General features: G+C 34.1%; 1 protein-coding gene across 1 annotated transcript; it reads right to left on the bottom strand.

Moving 5' to 3' along the window:
* Positions 1–207: 207 nt before the first annotated feature.
* On the bottom strand, positions 208–18,078 carry LOC123684338. Its single transcript, XM_045623562.1, has 5 exons — positions 17,925–18,078; positions 3,962–4,061; positions 753–842; positions 533–688; positions 208–445 (listed from the first exon to the last, which is right to left on the bottom strand). Exons 2-5 carry the CDS (start codon positions 4,046–4,048, stop codon positions 392–394), a joined length of 387 nt encoding a protein of 128 aa, XP_045479518.1. The 5' UTR covers positions 4,049–4,061; positions 17,925–18,078; the 3' UTR covers positions 208–391.
* Between the last annotated feature and the right edge of the window lie 1,516 nt (positions 18,079–19,594).

Consider the following 19,594-nt stretch of genomic DNA (forward strand, 5'->3'; position numbering starts at 1 on the left):
GCATTCCTCCTATTAACAGGTCACACATAAGTTGTTTAATTTGATAACGTTTTTATTCGAATTTTGAGCTTATTAAGGTAATTGGATTCTCAGAAAAAAAGAGTTTCAAAATCCAGTTCTCTCTAACTTTTGATGGATTACAATATAGTTACCTGCATATTTGAATTTTTCAAAAATAATGACATTTCTACTACTAACAGTAAGTTTTTTCCACAAAATAAATAAGAAAAACGACGAATATGTCAAGAAAAATACGAAAATTACTTGCAAGAATATTTTATATAATATTGTTCCTACACTAAAAACTTAATAATGTTCTTTTATTTCAAATTTATAACATTCAGGTGATTCTAATTCCAATTAATACTTGAGTGCTGAAATAAAGACTTGTTCACTGAGATTTGTTTTGCAGAAACATGAGTAATGTATAGGATGCTTTCAGAACCTAGAATAAATATTTCACTTTAAGATAATACCTAGGGTTAATCGTACACATTTCTTCACTTCCAAAATATAATTAGAAATAAATAACCTTCATCAGAAAATCGTAGTTCAAATGAAGTACTGGTTTGGCTTCTAAATGTAAGGGCATCTGCATTTTCGCGAGAAAAATACAAAATGTACTTCTTAATTGTATAGGTAATCTGTGCCAAGGTGTCATGTATAAATTTATTGCCATTGCCTCTCTCTGTGAAGAGAAACTTGATGAAAATAACGAAATAGAAATAAGCACAGGAAATTTTTTAGATTACCTCATTTTCCAGACTTTGACCTGAAAAACATACCATGAACTCACCCACAAGCCAAATGGATAGTTGGAAAAAATAGGTGACATTTGATGACTGCAACATACAACAGTAATTTTTTTCAATTAGGGTTAATGTGTGACTTTTTGTGGCAGGACTGAATAATTAACAATTTCAGTCGAGCCAAAAAAGTAGGTACTTTTTCTTGAATAAAGCACAATTTTTCCTAAACGGCATTCAAATAAAAATTTTCAAAAGATTAAATATTTGTTTAACGTCTGTATACTCATATAGTAAATTAATTTCACGGCAAAAAAAATTTGTCTGAATGCCGTGAAATTAATTTACATATTCAAAAGAATATGTATTTGCAAAAATTTTAGCGCAGAGCCAGGAGCCTTTGAGTGCTCATTTATTCAAGTGCTTGTTGTGCCGTTGAGGAACACAAAACTATACAGGTCAAAAATAGTGATACTTGAACAACATTCTTCAACCTTTTGAGAAAAATGGAAAGAAACAATGTGATTATAATTTTTTGAAAAACTCTAAAATATTTTGTTTTCGAGTTATAGACCACCATTAAAATTTCGGCGACTTTAACATTGGTCATTAGCTGCGTTCCTGATTGAGCTACGATAAAAACATTAAACAGACAAATTTTTGGTAATAATCCAGTTACCCACATTAATTTTTTTTCAGATGTTCTTTTTGCTTAGCTATGACATAAAGTTCTGTTTTTTCTTATGAAAACAATACTTAATAATGTGACTCAGAAATAATCATCATTTTTCTTCCGTTCAAAAATATATAATTTATTCTCCTCACAAATTTATTCAGATATCAATATATCAAATACCGGGTGTTAGTGAATAATTTCGACCAACTTGATTTTGCATGAAAAAAAAAATTACAGTGTACTGTACATATACATTTTTTTTCGCAAATAGTTCGTATTGTCGTGTTAGAGTTTTTCTTAAAAACTATGTCTATTTATTTATTGCTCTGCAAACGGTAGCAATATTCGAATAAAATCTGGTGGAATTCAAGGTTTTATTTATTTATTGCGCATCTATCGTAATTAAAAATTTTATGATCATCATTGGCGCGCATACGGGTGATGATCTAATTTTTCAAGGAATAAGTGATATGCCACTGAGATATTTCAAACTAAGAATCATTTTTGAACCTTTACGCCTTTTTTCCATGTAAGACTTCATTTTTATGCAAAAAAAATGAAACATCTCAACGCGTAGTTTTTACATCATTTTTTTATAATGGCGTCAATAATTACATCGAATTCTAGTAACTAACAGTTGTCCGAACAAGAATTAAAATAATTAGAGTTTTAGGTTTCATAAAATTTTCAATGAAAAATAATAATTACACTGTACGAATAAATATTTCATTTTGTGATTCAACGTACCTACTTGAAGCTAGGCGTCCATTAGGCGGTTCGGGCCGGGGCGGAGAAATCCGCCCGTTGACCCTGCAGTGGACGTAGTTGCATCATAGTATAAGTATATTATACTATGCTATTATCGAGTTACTTCTCCAAATCCAAATCCAACTACAGTAGCGACCCCTGGTGACTATTTCCTTGCCGTCAAACGGCGGTTGGCTTACTATCCTTTCCTTGTACTATGGTTGCATACAATTGTAGGCAGGCGGATTTCTCCGCCCCGGGCCGACCCGCCTAATGGACGCCTAGCTCAATATTCAATAATTGAAATTTCACATACAAATTTTATTTTTCTCAATATCTGAATGAATCTGTGGCCACTTATATGATATACATTTTTGAAACGAAATACAAATGGTGTTCCTTTAAAAAAAAAAACTTCATGTTATATGATAGCTAACAAAGAAACCTCTTGGAAAGAAATCGCAGTACGCCAATGGATTGCTATCACAAAAGTGTCTGCAAAATGTTTATATTTCAACATAGTTACACAAACAGGAACGGAGATAATGACCAATGTTGAAATCGCCCAAATTTCAATTTTGGCCCCTATAACTCAAAAACAAAAGAAGATAGAGGAATGCGGTTAACGACTATAGGAATTTCATAAAAGAGATAACCGAACCGAAGTGTGCCATTCATTTTCTCTATATCTTAGGGACAAAAAATGTTGGCCACTAGTAGATACAATATCGCAACAATACAATATCGTAACAATAAGAATATGTGTGATGTGATTCATTACACAGGGTGTTTCACGAATGATTGTACTGGCTTTCAGGGCAGATGCGGGACATTTTGGTAAGTCTGAATCAGTGCTCGAAATATGTCCTAGCTATATTCGTTTAAGAGATACAGACTGTTTTATGTATTTTATCAAAAACTTTCAATCGGCATAACTTTTGAACGTCTGCATGGATCATCATGAAAATTTAAGGAATGAGTATAGGCCAATGCCTAATATTTGCACTTGATGATTTGTCGATAGCGCAGGTCCGGATTAAGAAAATTATATTCTTTATTCCACATCTTGTGAAACACCCTGTATATCGAATTTTTGAAAAGTAAAATTTTCCTCAGAATCTACTATGGATACTCTTTCAAACGAGCTCATTTGAAATAATGGCACACTTCGCATCAATATTTTATGAGATGGTTGAATATCTGGAATTTTCGATTCATAGTAAACGCGGACCTGTGTTTTTCCCAATAATGCGTTAATTCATATTGAATGAATTTAATTTCTCAGTATCATGACTTAAGGCAGCATTTTTAACCTGTGGGGGCACCCCCTAAGGGGACGCGGGCATACCGAAGGGAAAATTTTAAGATATTCAAAAAAATTAATAACTGGCTGAAATCAGACACTCTCATACAAAAAGAAATACTTTTCGACATCTTATTTACATTTTCGCAAAGAAATTCTTTTATACCCGCTCCCCCATCAATTTTTGTTCTCGAAAATTTCCTCTTAGAATATTGCTTCCATCATTCAAAAGCCCTAGCAAATGCTCGATTCAAAATATGCCACTCCATTTAGCCTGTGAGGAAAAATATATGGTCCAATAAGGCGATTATTGTAGGACATGTTTCGAACACTGTTCAGACTCACCAAAATGTCATGCATCTGCCCTGAAAGCCTGTACAATCATTCGTGAAACACCCTGTATGTTAAGGTCATTGTTGCCGTTATTTTACCTATTTAAAATAAATTACAACCAAATCGGATCTGTTCTTACGATTTTTTTTCTCTTACCACAATCATTTCGTACTCTATCAAAGCAATAATTCCTGAAATCAAGGAATATTGGCATATATAGCACCATCCCATGCTGTTATTCATCAATTTCACCAAGCTGCAAATGTTTAATTTTCATCATAATAAGAAGGTATGAGAAGAGATATTCGAATAGAAGCATTTGTTTGCGATCAGCAGCTTTGAGCGTTCGTTCATTCATGTTCATAGAAGTCCACGAAACTGTGTATAGGTATCTAACTCAATAAGACCCGGGCCTAACCCCTAAAGTAGTATATTATTTCATAAGGAGGAGAAGTGTCATTTTTCATGGCAAGCCTATACTACTGAACGTAGTGAGTACTGTGGTAAATTAAAGGCGAGACATGAGAAGTCACGTCTCCTCTGAATAAAATATATACATATAAAATTTTTTCTTCTAACGTTTTGAAACTCATAAAAATCTGTAGATTCAACTTTAAATAAGATTCATATTAACGATAAAGATCGTTAAATTAATTGATCAATGGAAAATTTCCTTAGTTACGGTTGTCATGTCAAATTAATTTTGGCAGATATGAAGTGTATTAGGCTACATTTTTCCCTCCGACGAAGGGAAAAATAATTCATCGTTGACATAGCAACACTTTTACCTCCGGCTTAGGAAAACTAGAACTTTTCGATAATCTTGTCAATCGAAATACGACGTTATTATTGTACGTTTATTTTAATCGTTTTTGTCGATAGGGCAGACTGTGGAAAACTCTTATCTAGCTATTGCTTTGCACCGTATGTTTCCCATAAAACCTGTGTTTTATTAATGTTATATGTTTATCCATTTTTCGAACAAAAACAAATGTAGCTTGGTACTAACAAAAAAAATGATATGGCTCATAGCGGTATCATCTTTCTGTCAGACCTGTGACTTCTTGTCTTGTTGTGAGGAGGTGATTTTATTATGAGGCCATTGTTGTCGGTACGTTTATTTAGATGAGAAGATCTGATGATACGATCCCCCTAAAATTCGGCATAAACATTCGAATAATTATTTTACATATGTATTCAAACTAAATTTCCACCTAGTTGAATTGTTTATTACGGAAACATTAGCTTTCGAGAACTTTTTGTGTTTTCTATGGTTCTGGTGAGGCGATAATCATCATTCTTCAGTTCATTCAAGAATTATTGACATCCCGGGCGGCTATGGGTACTCGAAATTAAGTTGGCAAATTTTATTTTCCTACAACTGCTATGGAAAGTAGCGTATTCTTCATAGCCTACTCGATTTCAAAACTTTGTATTGCTCATACTGTGAGAAATATTATTCAACACGGCACTTTGCTCACACCTCGATTGGTAGACCAACGAAATCAAGGGCGTATAAATGGGGGGGGGGCACTGGGGGTAATTGAACCCCCCCTCCCTCAAGATTTGCAACATATAAAATTGCAGAATTCTTCCAAAGACGAAGAGCAAACATTTTCACATGAAATGAACCAATAATCATTTTACATTCTCTTGATATCCACACGGCAGTGAAAAATTGGACCCTTTTACGGTTTATGAGTTTATCATCGCTTTCATTTTATTTGCACTACGAGCACGTCTATGTCCGAGGTTTATTTTTTTCCCATTATCTGTCCGCTTTGTCGACCCCTCATTTGCCATCTGTGATTTTTGCATTCATCATCGGTATACATTCACCTCACCCGTAGTTTTCGGTTTTTTGTATCATTCTCGTCACAAAATTTCAATACTGAGTTAACAAAGAACTGAACTGAGTAATTCGCATAGAAAAATTTTCTGTTAGAATATTACTTCATCCGAACAAATTACGAGAGAGACAACTAACATTACATGTAACCCTACACTTGAAGTATTACTTCTTGTCGTACGGTGGCGCTGCGAGTCTGCGCGTGGCGAGGCCATCGAGAAAGAAAACAAGAATAGATCTTCGATGATCAAAGCGAACAACAGGGACATAACCTCAGTGTTCCAGTCCTTCTGTCAGTCCCTTTTGTTCTGCTTTCTGAACTGTGCTTGCTTAGAGATAGAGTTAGACTTACTAGACTGTTTGAGAATAAACTATTAAAATCATCTGTATATTAGTGAATACTCTATATTTAAAACCCCTTAATATCCAACAGGTTATGGGACCAGCACGCTTTAAACTGCGCGACGAGGTAAACAATTATTCTGAAAATCTGTTGTGTACACACGAGAAAAATATTGAGGTAAGTTGAATTTCAACTTGATCAACGAGGCTAGAGGAGATATTTTATTTAGTTCAGTGAATGGAAATGATTTATTTCATATTCATTGCTGAAATAGAGAATTCCTGTTATACAGTATACAGGGTCTTTCACAAGGAACCTCACCCATATTTATACGGGAAACTACTGAACGTATTTTCATGAAATTCAGCACTTATAAGTATTTCACGATGCTGATGAAATCTAAAATATTTTCAAGGCTTGAGCACCTCCGGTTTTTCCGGAAATGACGTCAACTTCCGTTTTTCAAATTAGAACACCATTTTTTTTATTGCAGAAATAGATTCCTTAGAAAATTTCTAGTTAATTTGATGTAACATTTTTCAGTTTTGGTTGGAAAATTCTCTCTGAGCATGAAAATTCGAAAAAAAAATCGAAAATAGAGCTCCGCTGAAACAAGAATAACTTCGAGGTTTTTGGATGGAAAATTTTCATTTTTGGGATTTTGCAAGATGTAAGATTGATGTATCCACTTTAAAAATCGAAATCGCGATTCATGATACAGGTGGTGAAAAAATCGCTTTCAATCAATTTTTTCAAATTAGAAATCCATTTTTTTATGGCAGATATTGAATCTACGTTAAAAAATAATGTGAGTGTATGCATCGCACCCTTGCCCTAAAGTGGATATTTTCTGAGTTATTCACAAAAAACTGTTTTTCGTCTTGAATTTTCAGCTATTTCTTTTCCCTTCACGCCAAAAAGATGAAATTTTCAGGAACTGTTACTTAAACCATGTTTTAGATTTTACTACCCTAATATGCAAGAGAAAAAAGTTACAGATTGTTCCTAAATACATGGCGAATTTTGATTCGAATTTGTATCGGAAACCTCTTTATTTCAACTAATCGGCCATCGGTTTTCTCTCCAGTGATAAATAAATAATTCCTTATGAACCATATGCAAAAACTTACCATGTTTTACATTCTTTTTTTTTAATGATAGATATCATTAATTACATCTGCCAAATTCCTCTTTATTCAGTAGCATTTTGTGTTTACTATTAATTTGGTGATAATTCGTATTAAGTTATAAAATCGATCACTATGCCTAATTTTACCAATGAAGATTATTTAAATCTCATTCTACTTCATGGAGAATGTAATAAAGTTGTAGATAGAACGATTCGACTGTTCATTGAGAGGTTTCCTGACCGATCCAGACCAACGAGACCATTAACAGAACCATGACAAACTTGAGAAATGTCGGATCTTTCGTTAAGAAAACTATACACAGAGAAAAAAGTGTAGTAGAAGATGAGAACAACGAAATTACAGTTCTTGCATATTTTCGTGTGAATCCTCAAAATTCTCTCAAAGATGCCGAGATTGATCTGGGATTATCTCAATCGAGTGTTTGGAGAATATTAAAAAAACATAAAATGCACCCATATAAATTCAATAGGGTACAGCCATGGGCGCCCGCAGAAAATTTTCTCAGGGGGGGCAAAATGAAAATTATTGAAAAACGATAAGGCGTCCATGATTGTCATTGAAAACCGGAAAATTGTTGTTAATCCATTACTTCCCGTTTTTCCTTGCCCTTTGGATTGAGAAGGTTATAGTGAGGGTGTTGTGCTGAAAAATGAGGCAATCAAAATCTTGCGGGCGCCCATGGGTACAGCATTTGAAGGAAACTGATTTCGTCAGGAGAACAGAGTTTTGCGAAGCTATGATGATTCGATTTCAAGAGAATGAAAACTTTTTGGACTGTATAATTTGGACAGATGAATCTAAATTCACAAGAATGGTTCTTCCAATAGGCATAACAGTCATTATTGGGATGAAGAGAACAACCACCACTTCAGACAATGGAACTTTCAAGAGACCTGGAGTTTCAATGTTTTTTGCGCCATCAAAAATAATGCAATTCTCGATCATTTATGATGGGACTTTAACTGGTAAGATAGAACACTACACATGTTTGCATTATTTAAAGAATATTCTCCCTTAGGAGATAGATATTCTGACATATTGACTCAAATAATTGAGCCGCTAGTACAGAACCATAATGACTTATGGTATCAACAAGATGGCAGGCCTCCACACAATTCACTCCATGTGTCAAATATCCTCTACAGGCTATTTGAAGATCGATGGTTGGCGAACAATGGTCCACATCTTTGGCCACCACGTTCTCCCGATTTAACTCCTTTAGACTATTATTTTTGGGGTAGGATAAAAAATATTGTCTACTCAACTCCCCTGACTGATAAAGAGGACTGCATAGAACGAGTCAGAAATGCGTTCAGGTTTGTTCAGATTTTTAGATTCATAGTTTTGAAACTCAATTTGGTTTTTAAACACTTTTGCAGATCTCTTCCTCCCGATGAAATAAGAAGAGCAACGCACGAAGCCTTCCTGAGACGTATAAATAAATGTCTAGAAATTAACGGTCAAAACTTTGAGCATCTTCTCTAGTTATAACTGCGAGAGTTTGCCATGGTTCTCCTAATAGTAACTTGAAGTCGGTTTCAAGAAGGGGTGAAAAATCTACAGCATGGTTCAAATAACAGTTTCTGAAAATTTCATCTTTTTGGCGTGAAGGGAAAAGAAATAGCTGAAAATTCAAGACGAAAAACAGTTTTTTGTGAATAACTCAGAAAATATCCATTTTAGGGCAAGGGTGTGATGCATACACTCACATTATTTTTTAACGTAGATTCAATATCTGCCATAAAAAAATGGGGTTCTAATTTGAAAAAATTGATTTTTCACGATTTTGTCATCCCTAACTTTGAAAGCGATTTTTTCACCCCCTGTATCATGAATCGCGATTTCGATTTTTAAAGTGAATACATCAATCTTACATCTTGAAAAATCTCAAAAATGAAAATTTTCCATCCAAACACCTCGAAGTTATTCTTGTTTCAGCGGAGCTCTATTTTCGATTTTTTTTCGAATTTTCCCGCTCAGAGAGAATTTTCCAACCAAAACTGAAAAATGTTACATCAAAATAACTTGAAATTTTCTAAGGAATCTATTTCTGCAATAAAAAAATGGTGTTCTAATTTGAAAAACGGAAGTTAACGTCATTTCCGGAAAAATCGGAGGTGCTCATGCCTTGAAAATATTTTAGATTTCATCAGCATCGTGAAATACTTATAAGTGCTGAATTTAATGAAAATACGTTCAGTAGTTTCCCGTATAAATATGGGTGAGATTCCTCGTGAAAGACCCTGTATACTGTATTTGGAAATAATGTGTTTACCCATCTATTAAAGAAGGAATCAACTTTGATTCTTAACGGTTATTGACCGTTGATGTTTAGAGAAATGGGGTACTGCTATACTCAAGTTTTATAGAATTAGATGATAGATTCAGATTAGAGAAATGAGATATTTTACTATACACATGTTTTATAGATTTAGATGACAGAGATTTAGACTATGCAGATGTAGAAATTCTGCATACTCATTGTATCAAATTGATTTAGATGTTTGTGAATTTAGAGATTTCACATTCATCATTTGAGAAAATTATATTATGTGAATTTAGAGTTTTTCAGAGTCATAATTTGAGAGATGTACATACATCATTCGAGAGGTATCGATGAGAAAATTTTAGAGACTTTGCTAACATACTTTCTGTTTTAGATTGGATAATTTTAGAAAATTTACATACCACACCTTGGAGCATGTAGATTTGAAGATTCTACATACATTGCTTGGAGCATGTGAAATTGGATGTTTCACATTCCATAAACATAATCCAGAGATTGAGATATTTTGAGACTATATATATTGATGAAAAATTTGGGGAATTATTTATTTCACTAAACTACAAAAACTGCAGTATGGTAAGATTAGTGATAATCAATATTTCAGGGCTTCTTTCATACAATGCTTGCTGTGCTGTGTTGTTTGCTTGTAAGCTAGGGATATTATAGGATTCAAGTATTCATCCCGTACAATGTACAATGGCCATACCTAACTCAACAGGTATTCATTGCAGTGCGTGATACCGCTTTTGTAGTAAGGTGTACATGTACGAGGTGGTGTTGCTTGAAAACTTGATAGTCCTGTTTCGAATTGTATCAGATTGCTGTGCGTCTGAGGCAACTCAGAAGCACAAAACAAAATTTTATATCTTATACCTGGTAGTAGATGTACTAAGAGAGCATATAATGCACAAAAATCTTAAAATACATAATATACATATTTTGTTTCATAAATCCTGAAATAGATGGCAGCCAAAGGAAATCGAGGAAAATCATTGGTGGATTATGATAGCCATTCCACCATTTCCGTAATTGCTGAAGATAGAGGTTTTATGCAATACGAGGAAAGAGAGAATTATCAGAACCAATGTAAGTTTTTCGTGCAATCAATAATAATTGCCATTTCCTTGATTTTAGCTGTTTAGAGCAGTATCAACGAGTGATACGAAAGAGACTAAATAAGAGACACTAGAGAAATTTTAGAGTTATTACACAAAACCCCTTTTCGAGATATTAGAGATTTGAGAGAGGAGAAATTGTCGACAATAGAGAGAATAGAGAAGAGAATATTAGTTTTAGAGTATGAGAAAACCCAGTTGAATAAAAATTAATTCATGTTACAGAGGTAATTAGAGTTATGAGAATAATTTTGAGGTTGAATTTTAGAGATTTAAGAGTTTGAGAAAACCCAGCTATATTTAATAAAAATTAATTCATTTTACTGAGGTGATTAGAGTTAAGAGAATAATTTTTGGGGTTAAATTCTAGAGTATTAGAAAACCCAGGTATTTAAAATTAATCCATGTTACAGAACATAATTCAAATTTGAGATCTGTATCGACAGTCTATGATCAGAGCCTTTTGACAAATGATTTGTTGGACGTCATAGAGCCAAGTCCGAGTAACCAAACTTTTTCAGAGGCCAACAAATCCAAGAGAAGTGATTGAGTATGAGACATTATCATAAACAGAATTGAGGAGAATTATTGAAAGAAAATTTTCAATATCCGAGACCCTGTTGAAGTAAGTAGAGGTTTGAGGTTCTCCAGGAAGTGCAAGTCAAATGCGACACACACTTCAGGTAAGAGCCCACTTGTACTCCATTAAAATGGAGAAACACGAATCGGTCGATGATTTCTGTGAAAGATTCGACTCGATAGTATGAGAGTATGAAGCATGTGAGGTGTGATTGAGCTAACTGCTCAAAAGATAAGATCTGCACTTCATCAGGCTGTATTACCAGTCTTATCCGAGTTACGAGATGCAGATCTGACCAGGAGACAGACCCCAAACCAAAAAGGTAATTTAGACGAGATCAAGACCTTCATCAGAGAGAGAGAGAGAGAGAGAGAGAGAGAGAGAGAGAGAGATCAGAGAGATTAGAGGTTGAGAAGAATTTAAAGAGGAGATTCCAAAAGTTCAACGGGTGCATTAATTGAAATGCTTCCGTTGTAATAAAGAGAGACGCTGGTCAACTGATTGCAATTTGAGGCAACAGAGTAAGTAGGTGATTCTGCTTCGGTTGTGGGACAATCAAGTTAGAGGATTGCATTAACAATGGTGGCACGAACGGAACGTTCAATTTAGAGGATCGAGTAGAGGTAGGTTGAACAAGCCAAGTTTCAACACTAAGAGACGAAGCCATGTGAACCAGAGGAGAATGAGAGAGAATAAGAGATTCAACAAAGGGGGTCGCTCCAAAGCAAGAAGGGTTGGAAGTATAGAGCATAGAGAAACTAAGACAGGTAAACTTGATCCAATCATTAACTTTTTTGCAGATTCTGGAGCAACAGACCATATCGTAAATGATTGTCTGATTTTGAGAAACTTTGAGAGATGTCAAAATATGAGTATAGAGAGCGAATAAAACGAGATAGCAGTCATTGTAATCGATGGTAAAAGTGAGTTAATCTTATATTTAGATTCTAGAGATGAGAATACTAAGAAATTGCAAAACGTATTTGCAGAGAAAGAGATTTCTGAGAATTTACTTCCCTTACGTAAACTCGCAGACTCTGGGTTCAATATTTAGTTAGATGTCCAAGTCCTAAGAGTTTACAATAAGGTTGAATTTGTTCTAGAGAACAAGTCCTAAGAGTTTACAATGAGATCAATAATGAAATTGTTTTAGAGGACAATTCAAAATCCTAAGAGTTTACAATAAGGTTAATAATGAGATTGTTTTAGAGAGTCAAGCAACGATAAGCGAAGAAGATGAGATGAGCTTGCATTCGCAGACACATTCCAATAACGAGTTATTAGGTTCGGAGGGAGGAATCTGCGATTGGGAGGGAGAAAGAGTATAATCTCATCTTTTCACCTAAAGAGAAAGTTCACAAGTTTCAACTGACAAAACAGATGAAACACAATCTGAGCAACAAAAAAAAATTGGGATTGCAGTCATATCAGTAGAGAGGTAATTTAAGTTAAGTTTTAAGTTCTACGGCTTCGACTACCAGGACCATTAGCCTTGTGAATTAAGGCTCAATGTGAGATCACTTTCTTCTTCTGCTGTATATGGGCAAAAGTAAATATTTCGTTTCGACTAACATAATAAGACATGAACTTGTAAATATAAAATAAATAAATATATAAATAAATAGTAAAATATAAACAATATTTACAACATATACAATATAGGGATAACTCTGGTAAGATAATTTAGATGAGAAGTATATATAAAATAAATAAATATATAAATAAAATTATAAAATATAAACAATATGTACAATATTGCATATGCAATGAGCTACAAATGTTCAGTTGAAAGAGAAAAGAGAAATGATGTCACCTAGTCAACACAAATGGAATGGTGAGTATTAAAGCCATTCATATATATTTATTTCTTTGCAGAATTCAAGTGTATTCTTCATTTCAGCCTCTTGAGACAGATTATCTTTCAGTGTTAATCTGATGTTGAAGTTTTCTCTAATTGAGGAATATTCGGGACATTCACATATAAGGTGAGTTATTGTTAATATTTCACCACAATGTTCACATTGTGGTTGACTTTCCCTTCTCAGAAGATAACGATAAGCGAAGAAGATGAGATGAGCTTGCAATCGCAGACACATTCCAATAACGAGTTATTAGGTTCGGAGGGAGAACCGGAATCTGCGATTGGGAGGGAGAAAGAGTATGATCTCATCTTTTCACCTAAAGAGAAAGTTCACAAGTTTCAACTGACAAAACAGATGAAACACAATCTGAGCAACAAGAAAAAATTGGGATTGCAGTCATATCAGTAGAGAGGTAATTTAGATCGATAACTTGGAATCAATCCAAAACTTAGAACGTGAAGTATGTATCATATCGACAATGGAGAAATTACACTTTAAAGAGACAGAATGAAAGCTGAGAAACAACCAGTTGACACACACTGACACGATGGGACTTATTAAACCACCATCTCATCCAGGTCAGTAAAGATTCATCAATGTCTACATAGACGACTATTGGAGACTTGCTAAAGCATATTCATTAAAACAGAAGATGAGTTGGCTGAAGCATTAGAGAAATTCTTAATATCAACAAGAAACTTGTTGGAGAAAAATGAGAAGGTATGTTATATCAGGTCAGATCAAGGTACAGAATTTACCGAAAGGAAATTCCCAGAAGTACTGAGTAGAGAAAATATAGAGAACGAGAGAGCGGAGAGGTCTAACTCGACAATCCAAAAGAAGGTTGGTACATACATGTTTGATTCCAGACTACCTAAGAGTATGTGGGAGATTGGTGTTGATGCATCTATAGATGTGTAAAAGAGAACACACAAGTCTATCAGATATCAAACACCATTGACAAAGTTTGCACCAAATGCAAAATGCCACTTTGATCAAATTGAGAGATTTGGATGTATTGGATGTATTGGATGTATTTGTAGTATTATTATGTATTGTAATGTTTGCATACATTAAGATTCCAAAGCCCAGCTTGAAATTTGGAGAATGTGCCTGAAAGCTGTCCTAGTGGGTTATACCGCTACAGGATACTTGACGTGGCATTCAAGCTCGAGAAAGTCCTTTGAATCTCAACATGTGAGATTTAACGAGAAACTTGTCTACAAAGATGTTTATAGAAATAAACAACTTGATGACACTAGAGAAAAATTAGAGACCCAGGAAAATATAATTGACTGGGATTGGATGAAAAACTCGAAAGAGCCAAAATAAGGGAACTGCCGATAAAAAGGCCAGTACCCTGCTACACTTAGAGAAAATCGTAGAGGACGTAAGCTATGCAAGATTTTTTAATTACTCAGAGAATAGTATTTTAGAAAGTGGGCTGAACGACCTTATCAATAAAGATCAGCTATTAATATTATTATTTTAGGTAAATATGAGAAAACCGATAGAGAAGAAGATATGAGGTTTTGTCTTATTTCTTCATTAAATAGAGAACCAAAAATTTCGAGGAAGCTATAAAAGAAGAAATTGATTCCATGATACAAAATAAGGTTTGGATATTGGTAGATAAAGAGTATCCTTAAATATCTGTAAAACGGGCAAATATTATAGACCCGAAATGGTATTCGAGAGAAAATTAGAGGCAAATGGTCTTATACGATACAAAGTAAGATTAGTCATACGAGGCTTTAAGGTCAAAAATATCTATGACATCAGACTTCCTGTAATTAGAGCTACAATAATTAATGAGTATGATTTACATGCTTGTCAATCAGAAGTAAAAACCTGCCTTTTTAAATGGCACTATAGAGGAGATCTATATGGAGATTCTTAATGGAGTAGACATTGACAATGAGATCAAACGATCTTATGTATATAAACTCCGGAAAGCCCTATATGGACTGGAGATACGTCCAAAGAGATGTAATAAGAGATTCACTGAAGAGATCTAGAAACTTGATTCAGAGAATGATATACATGGACCTTGTTTATATACTTGGAGTAGAAATGATATAAATATAAAGAGAAACCGAGAAGAGAGGTATATAAATCATTCAATAAAAATATGAATGACTGCAATGCTCAAAATACTCCTGTGGAAACCAGACAGATTGAAAATAGGATTAAGAGAAATCAATCAGAGAATTTACAAGATGACTTAGATAAACTAGAGATGAAATGAGTCCTTATAGAGAAGCGATTGGTAGCTTAATGTATCCATCAAATTGTAGACACTACGGTTGCTGTTAACTATTTAACGAGAAAACAAATGAAGCCCATCGAAGCTGATTGGAAAGATGTAAAGAGAATCTTCAGGTATTTGAAAGGTACTGTGAATTTAAGTCTTAAATTCACCGCTCAAACTGAATACTAAGAGGCATTTACCGATGCAACATTTAGAGCCCATACCGACTTTTTCATCAACTGAAAGGTATGTTATTAGATTGTTTGAAGATGTAATAGCTTGGAGAAGCCATAATCAAACCTATATCACATTGTCCACTTGTGGAGCCGAATACCTAGCCATGAATAATGCCTATCAAGAATTAATAACTCTTGACAAGGTACTTAGATTTGTGACAGGAAAACTGATGTTTCCTATAACAGTCTGGTGTGATAACAAATCCGCTAGAGACTGCACCAAGAGAGATGATGATCACAAACTAAAGGTATTCGATGATCGTTTAGAGTACGACCTACTAGATAGAGATAAGTCCGGACCTAGACTACATATGATTGAAACACATGGTGATTTCAAACAATGTGTTGAGTATAAGAGAACCACAGTGACGGTGGACTCCAACGAAAGAGAATGTGTCAAAGATTCCATCAGACGGTCATAAGAGATTAACTCAAAAACTAATGATTTAATACTAACTCATTGAATTTTTGTTTTCAGAGTATTTCTAGAGACTAGAGTATAAACAAATTGAGTTCTGTTTATAGATTAGACTTAGAGTGGAGAGTGCTGGTTGTAGTTCGATGAAGGCAGGGAGTGTTAGAATATTACTTCATCCGAACAAATTACGAGAGAGACAACTAACATTACATGTAACCCTACACTGGAAGTATTACTTCTTGTCGTACGGTGGCGCTGCGAGTCTGCGCGTGGCGAGGCCATCGAGAGAGAAAACAAGAATAGATCTTCGATGATCAAAGCGAACAACAGGGACATAACCTTAGTGTTCCAGTCCTTCTGTCAATCCCTTCTGTTCTGCCTTCTGAACTGTGCTTGCTTAGAGATAGAGTTAGACTTACTAGAGTGTTAGAGAATAAACTATTAAAATCATCATCTGTGTATTAGTGAATACTCTGTATTTAAAACCCCTTAATATCCAACAGTGTTGTACGATTTATTGTGTTTCATTCAAATTGCAATTTATTTGTGAAGACATCAGTTTTGAATTGAATGTATATACACGGTGTTCCTAAATTGGAAGTACAAATGAAAATGACAGATTTCTCGGATCATTTTAAGAAAAAAAGTCCTATAATATGAGTCCGCAAACACTTTGTTTTTGAAATACAGGTGTTAAAGTTCAAGTTTTTTTTTCTCATAGAAGCTTCCCTTCACAAGATATTTAATTTTCATCATGTGATATGCTTATTTTGAATGCAAATCTACAAGGTTCAATTTTTCTGGAAGTGTGCCTGCTTCTTTCCTCCAGAACTATGTTTTGAACCACTGGTTGTTAAGAAAATCGTAAAAAGGAACTCTGGTCTATAGTACTCCACTTTTCGGTTTGTTATAGTTTTGTCGTATCTGCTATCGATTTCGGGAGAAAATATTAAAGTGCTCTCTAGTAATCCTCAGGAAAATCCTAATCATTTTGAACATCCAGTTAGTAAGCTGTAATGAATGAATTAATTACAAGTTTTGGTACCTATTGACCCAATCTGTAGCGAACATTAATAAAGATTTGATAAACTGATATAAGCATCACTTAAGAGTACGATACACTAGAAACACTCGTATCTCGAAAACAAAGCGTTTTCAGACCAAGGAATTTCTCATTTTCCTCCGGGTGATCTTAACTCTTATTTAGGAACACCCAGTATAAGGTAAGAACAACCGAATTGGTAATAAAAAAATTATTTCGAATAGTTTGGTTCATTATCACACTTCTTTTTTTCACATTACAGACATGAGTAAACTTATTCGTCATAATTGTTTTCGACTTTCCCCAATTGTTGCATAATATACTATTATGTATTATCACGATTTTGCCAATCCATTAACTTAGCCACACAATTCAAAGTTTCACAAAGTTTTTTCTGTTTCCTTTACCAGTTTAGTTATCACAGCTAAAACGAACCATAAATCCTGTGATAAAATAGCACATTTAGTGTTAAATGATTTGAATTTTGCAAACAAATATACCCAGTGTCCATCAAAAATGCAATCATAAATGAAAAACCTTCAGTGCAATGCAATATGCATATTTTATTGATCTCCAATGGGGTCTTTCATAGACGACTCTTATAGGAATGGATATCCCTTCATTGAGTTCCTTGAAATGTAAATGCATTTTTGTATTATTTAACCCGAATTTCTATACCTATATGAAATCATGACCTTATGCCTCCCTTCGTAAAATCGAAAATTATGGATATTAGGGATACAAAAATGATGAAAATAATATATCTGGCTATTTCTATGATGAAACCACAGCAATTTTTAGAGATATTTTGTAACCAGAAATGAAACCGCGACTGGACGTTGAAGGCTTAATTCAATATCAATAATTCCTGAATAGACTATACCTACCGTTTTTAGATATCTTGAGTAGATAATTCAAAAAATTGTGGACAAAAATAATTTCAAAAATTCATTCTTTGCGGAATTCAATCAAAATTTCAGCTCACCAGGATCTGTTACCAATGAAGAATCAGATTGGCTTTTTGATATTCCGCTTGAATTTTTCATGGTTCTGACTACGCGATCAACACCAAATTTCTCACAAATCTTGAAACTGTTATTTTATATCTACCCGCAAATTTTCAACTCGATCAGATCTGTTATCATAAAAAAATTGAGTATTTTTCTTCCGATTTCATTATTGAATTTTTCTGGTTTTGTTGACAGGATCAACATGAAATGTCGCATAAAGCTTTAAACTGTAACTTTTCTCTAAATGCAACACTTGATCTACATCGAAGCTAACCTAAAAATTTCAAGCATTCAAGGTCTTTCCCCTCGACAGTTAGGGCCATTTACACCATTTGCCTAAACATTGATTAAAATTTAAACGTCGATTAATTTCTGATTTCTCTAAAGAAATCATAGAGTAATCAACGGTTAAATTTTTAATCAATGTTTAGGCAAATGGTGCAACTGGCCCTTATTGTGTTTACGGTCAGGCAACATTAAATTTGAGTGAATGAGTAGAAACTCATCGTTTGAAAAAATTCTTTCCGGAGAACAAACGCTCAAAAAACTGAAATCAAAGTGCGAAATATCGAAAAAATGTACCAACGTCCAAATTTCGGAGTGATACTGGATACAGTCCACAAGCTCTTTCTGGATCATGTCATTGCTTCCATAATAATCGATCTTCTTCAACATTTTTTTCAATTTTTTCATCCTCAAAACAATTAAATCGCAAACTCCATAAACCATAAAATAACCAATGACAGATATAGGTATGTAGATGGCAAAGAATAAGTTAGAGATCAGAAAAATTGACGTTTTCACTAAAATATTCGTCCTGAAAGGGGTCCAAAATGGCAACATCATGCCACATAAATATCTATCGTCCAAATATATTTCTTTTGCCTCGCAGTAAGAGTGTCGAAAGATGTTGAAGGTGATTCTTGACAACACTGTAACTACCGCAAAATAATACATGCAGTTCGTGATTTTATCATGTTTTTTATAAACTTCAGCCAATCCGTTTGGTTCGCCAAATTTATGGATTCCAAGATCATGTAAAAAATCAAAAATATCATTTCCATGATACAAAGCTGTAAATCCTACGAGTGCTGCTGCAAAAATTTCTGCATTCACATGTATGCATGCTAAAGTTGACGTTATTGAAACTTTATCTGAAAAAAAAATCAGTTTAAATGTATAAAATATCTAAGGGAAACAATTCGGTTTGTTCTTTGGCTTCTTCATTCCTAATTATGGGGAACATAATAATGAAGCAAATGGAAAAATTCTTTAATTACTAATGCAGCATTGATTGCCAATTCGAAATATCATATAGTAATGAATTTCTTTTGGCAATTTCCAAAAGGTGATATATTTGTTTTTCATTGTCGGGTATTCTTTTACTTCATTACTACTGACTTCCAAGGTGCCACTTGCACTCTAGGCATAATTCTGCATATTATGTGATGACTGAAACTACATGTTATAAAACTCTAGTATTTGGCAAAATCCTTATTGAAACTTCTCCAATTTGGATATTCTGCGCATTTTTTTCGTCAGATTTTCTTTTAAATATCCTTTGGCAAACCTTACTTGACTGCCTTCCACCTAGCTCTCATAGATCTAAAATATCTCCACCAGCGTTTACAAGAAATGTTGCTAA

This window comes from Harmonia axyridis, chromosome 7, assembly GCF_914767665.1.
Source record: "Harmonia axyridis chromosome 7, icHarAxyr1.1, whole genome shotgun sequence".
Lineage (NCBI taxonomy): Eukaryota > Metazoa > Arthropoda > Insecta > Coleoptera > Coccinellidae > Harmonia > Harmonia axyridis.

Bases quoted from the DNA above. Each gene is read 5' to 3' on its own strand.
- LOC123684338 (XM_045623562.1), bottom strand. From the start codon at position 4,048: ATGAATAACAGCATGGGATGGTGCTATATATGCCAATATTCCTTGATT. The intron at 843-3,961 runs GTAAGAGAAAAA...TGTATGTTGCAG, and splicing joins TAGAGTACGAAATGATTGTG to TCATCAAATGTCACCTATTT. The intron at 689-752 runs GTAATCTAAAAA...TTCTCTTCACAG, and splicing joins GTCAAAGTCTGGAAAATGAG to AGAGAGGCAATGGCAATAAA.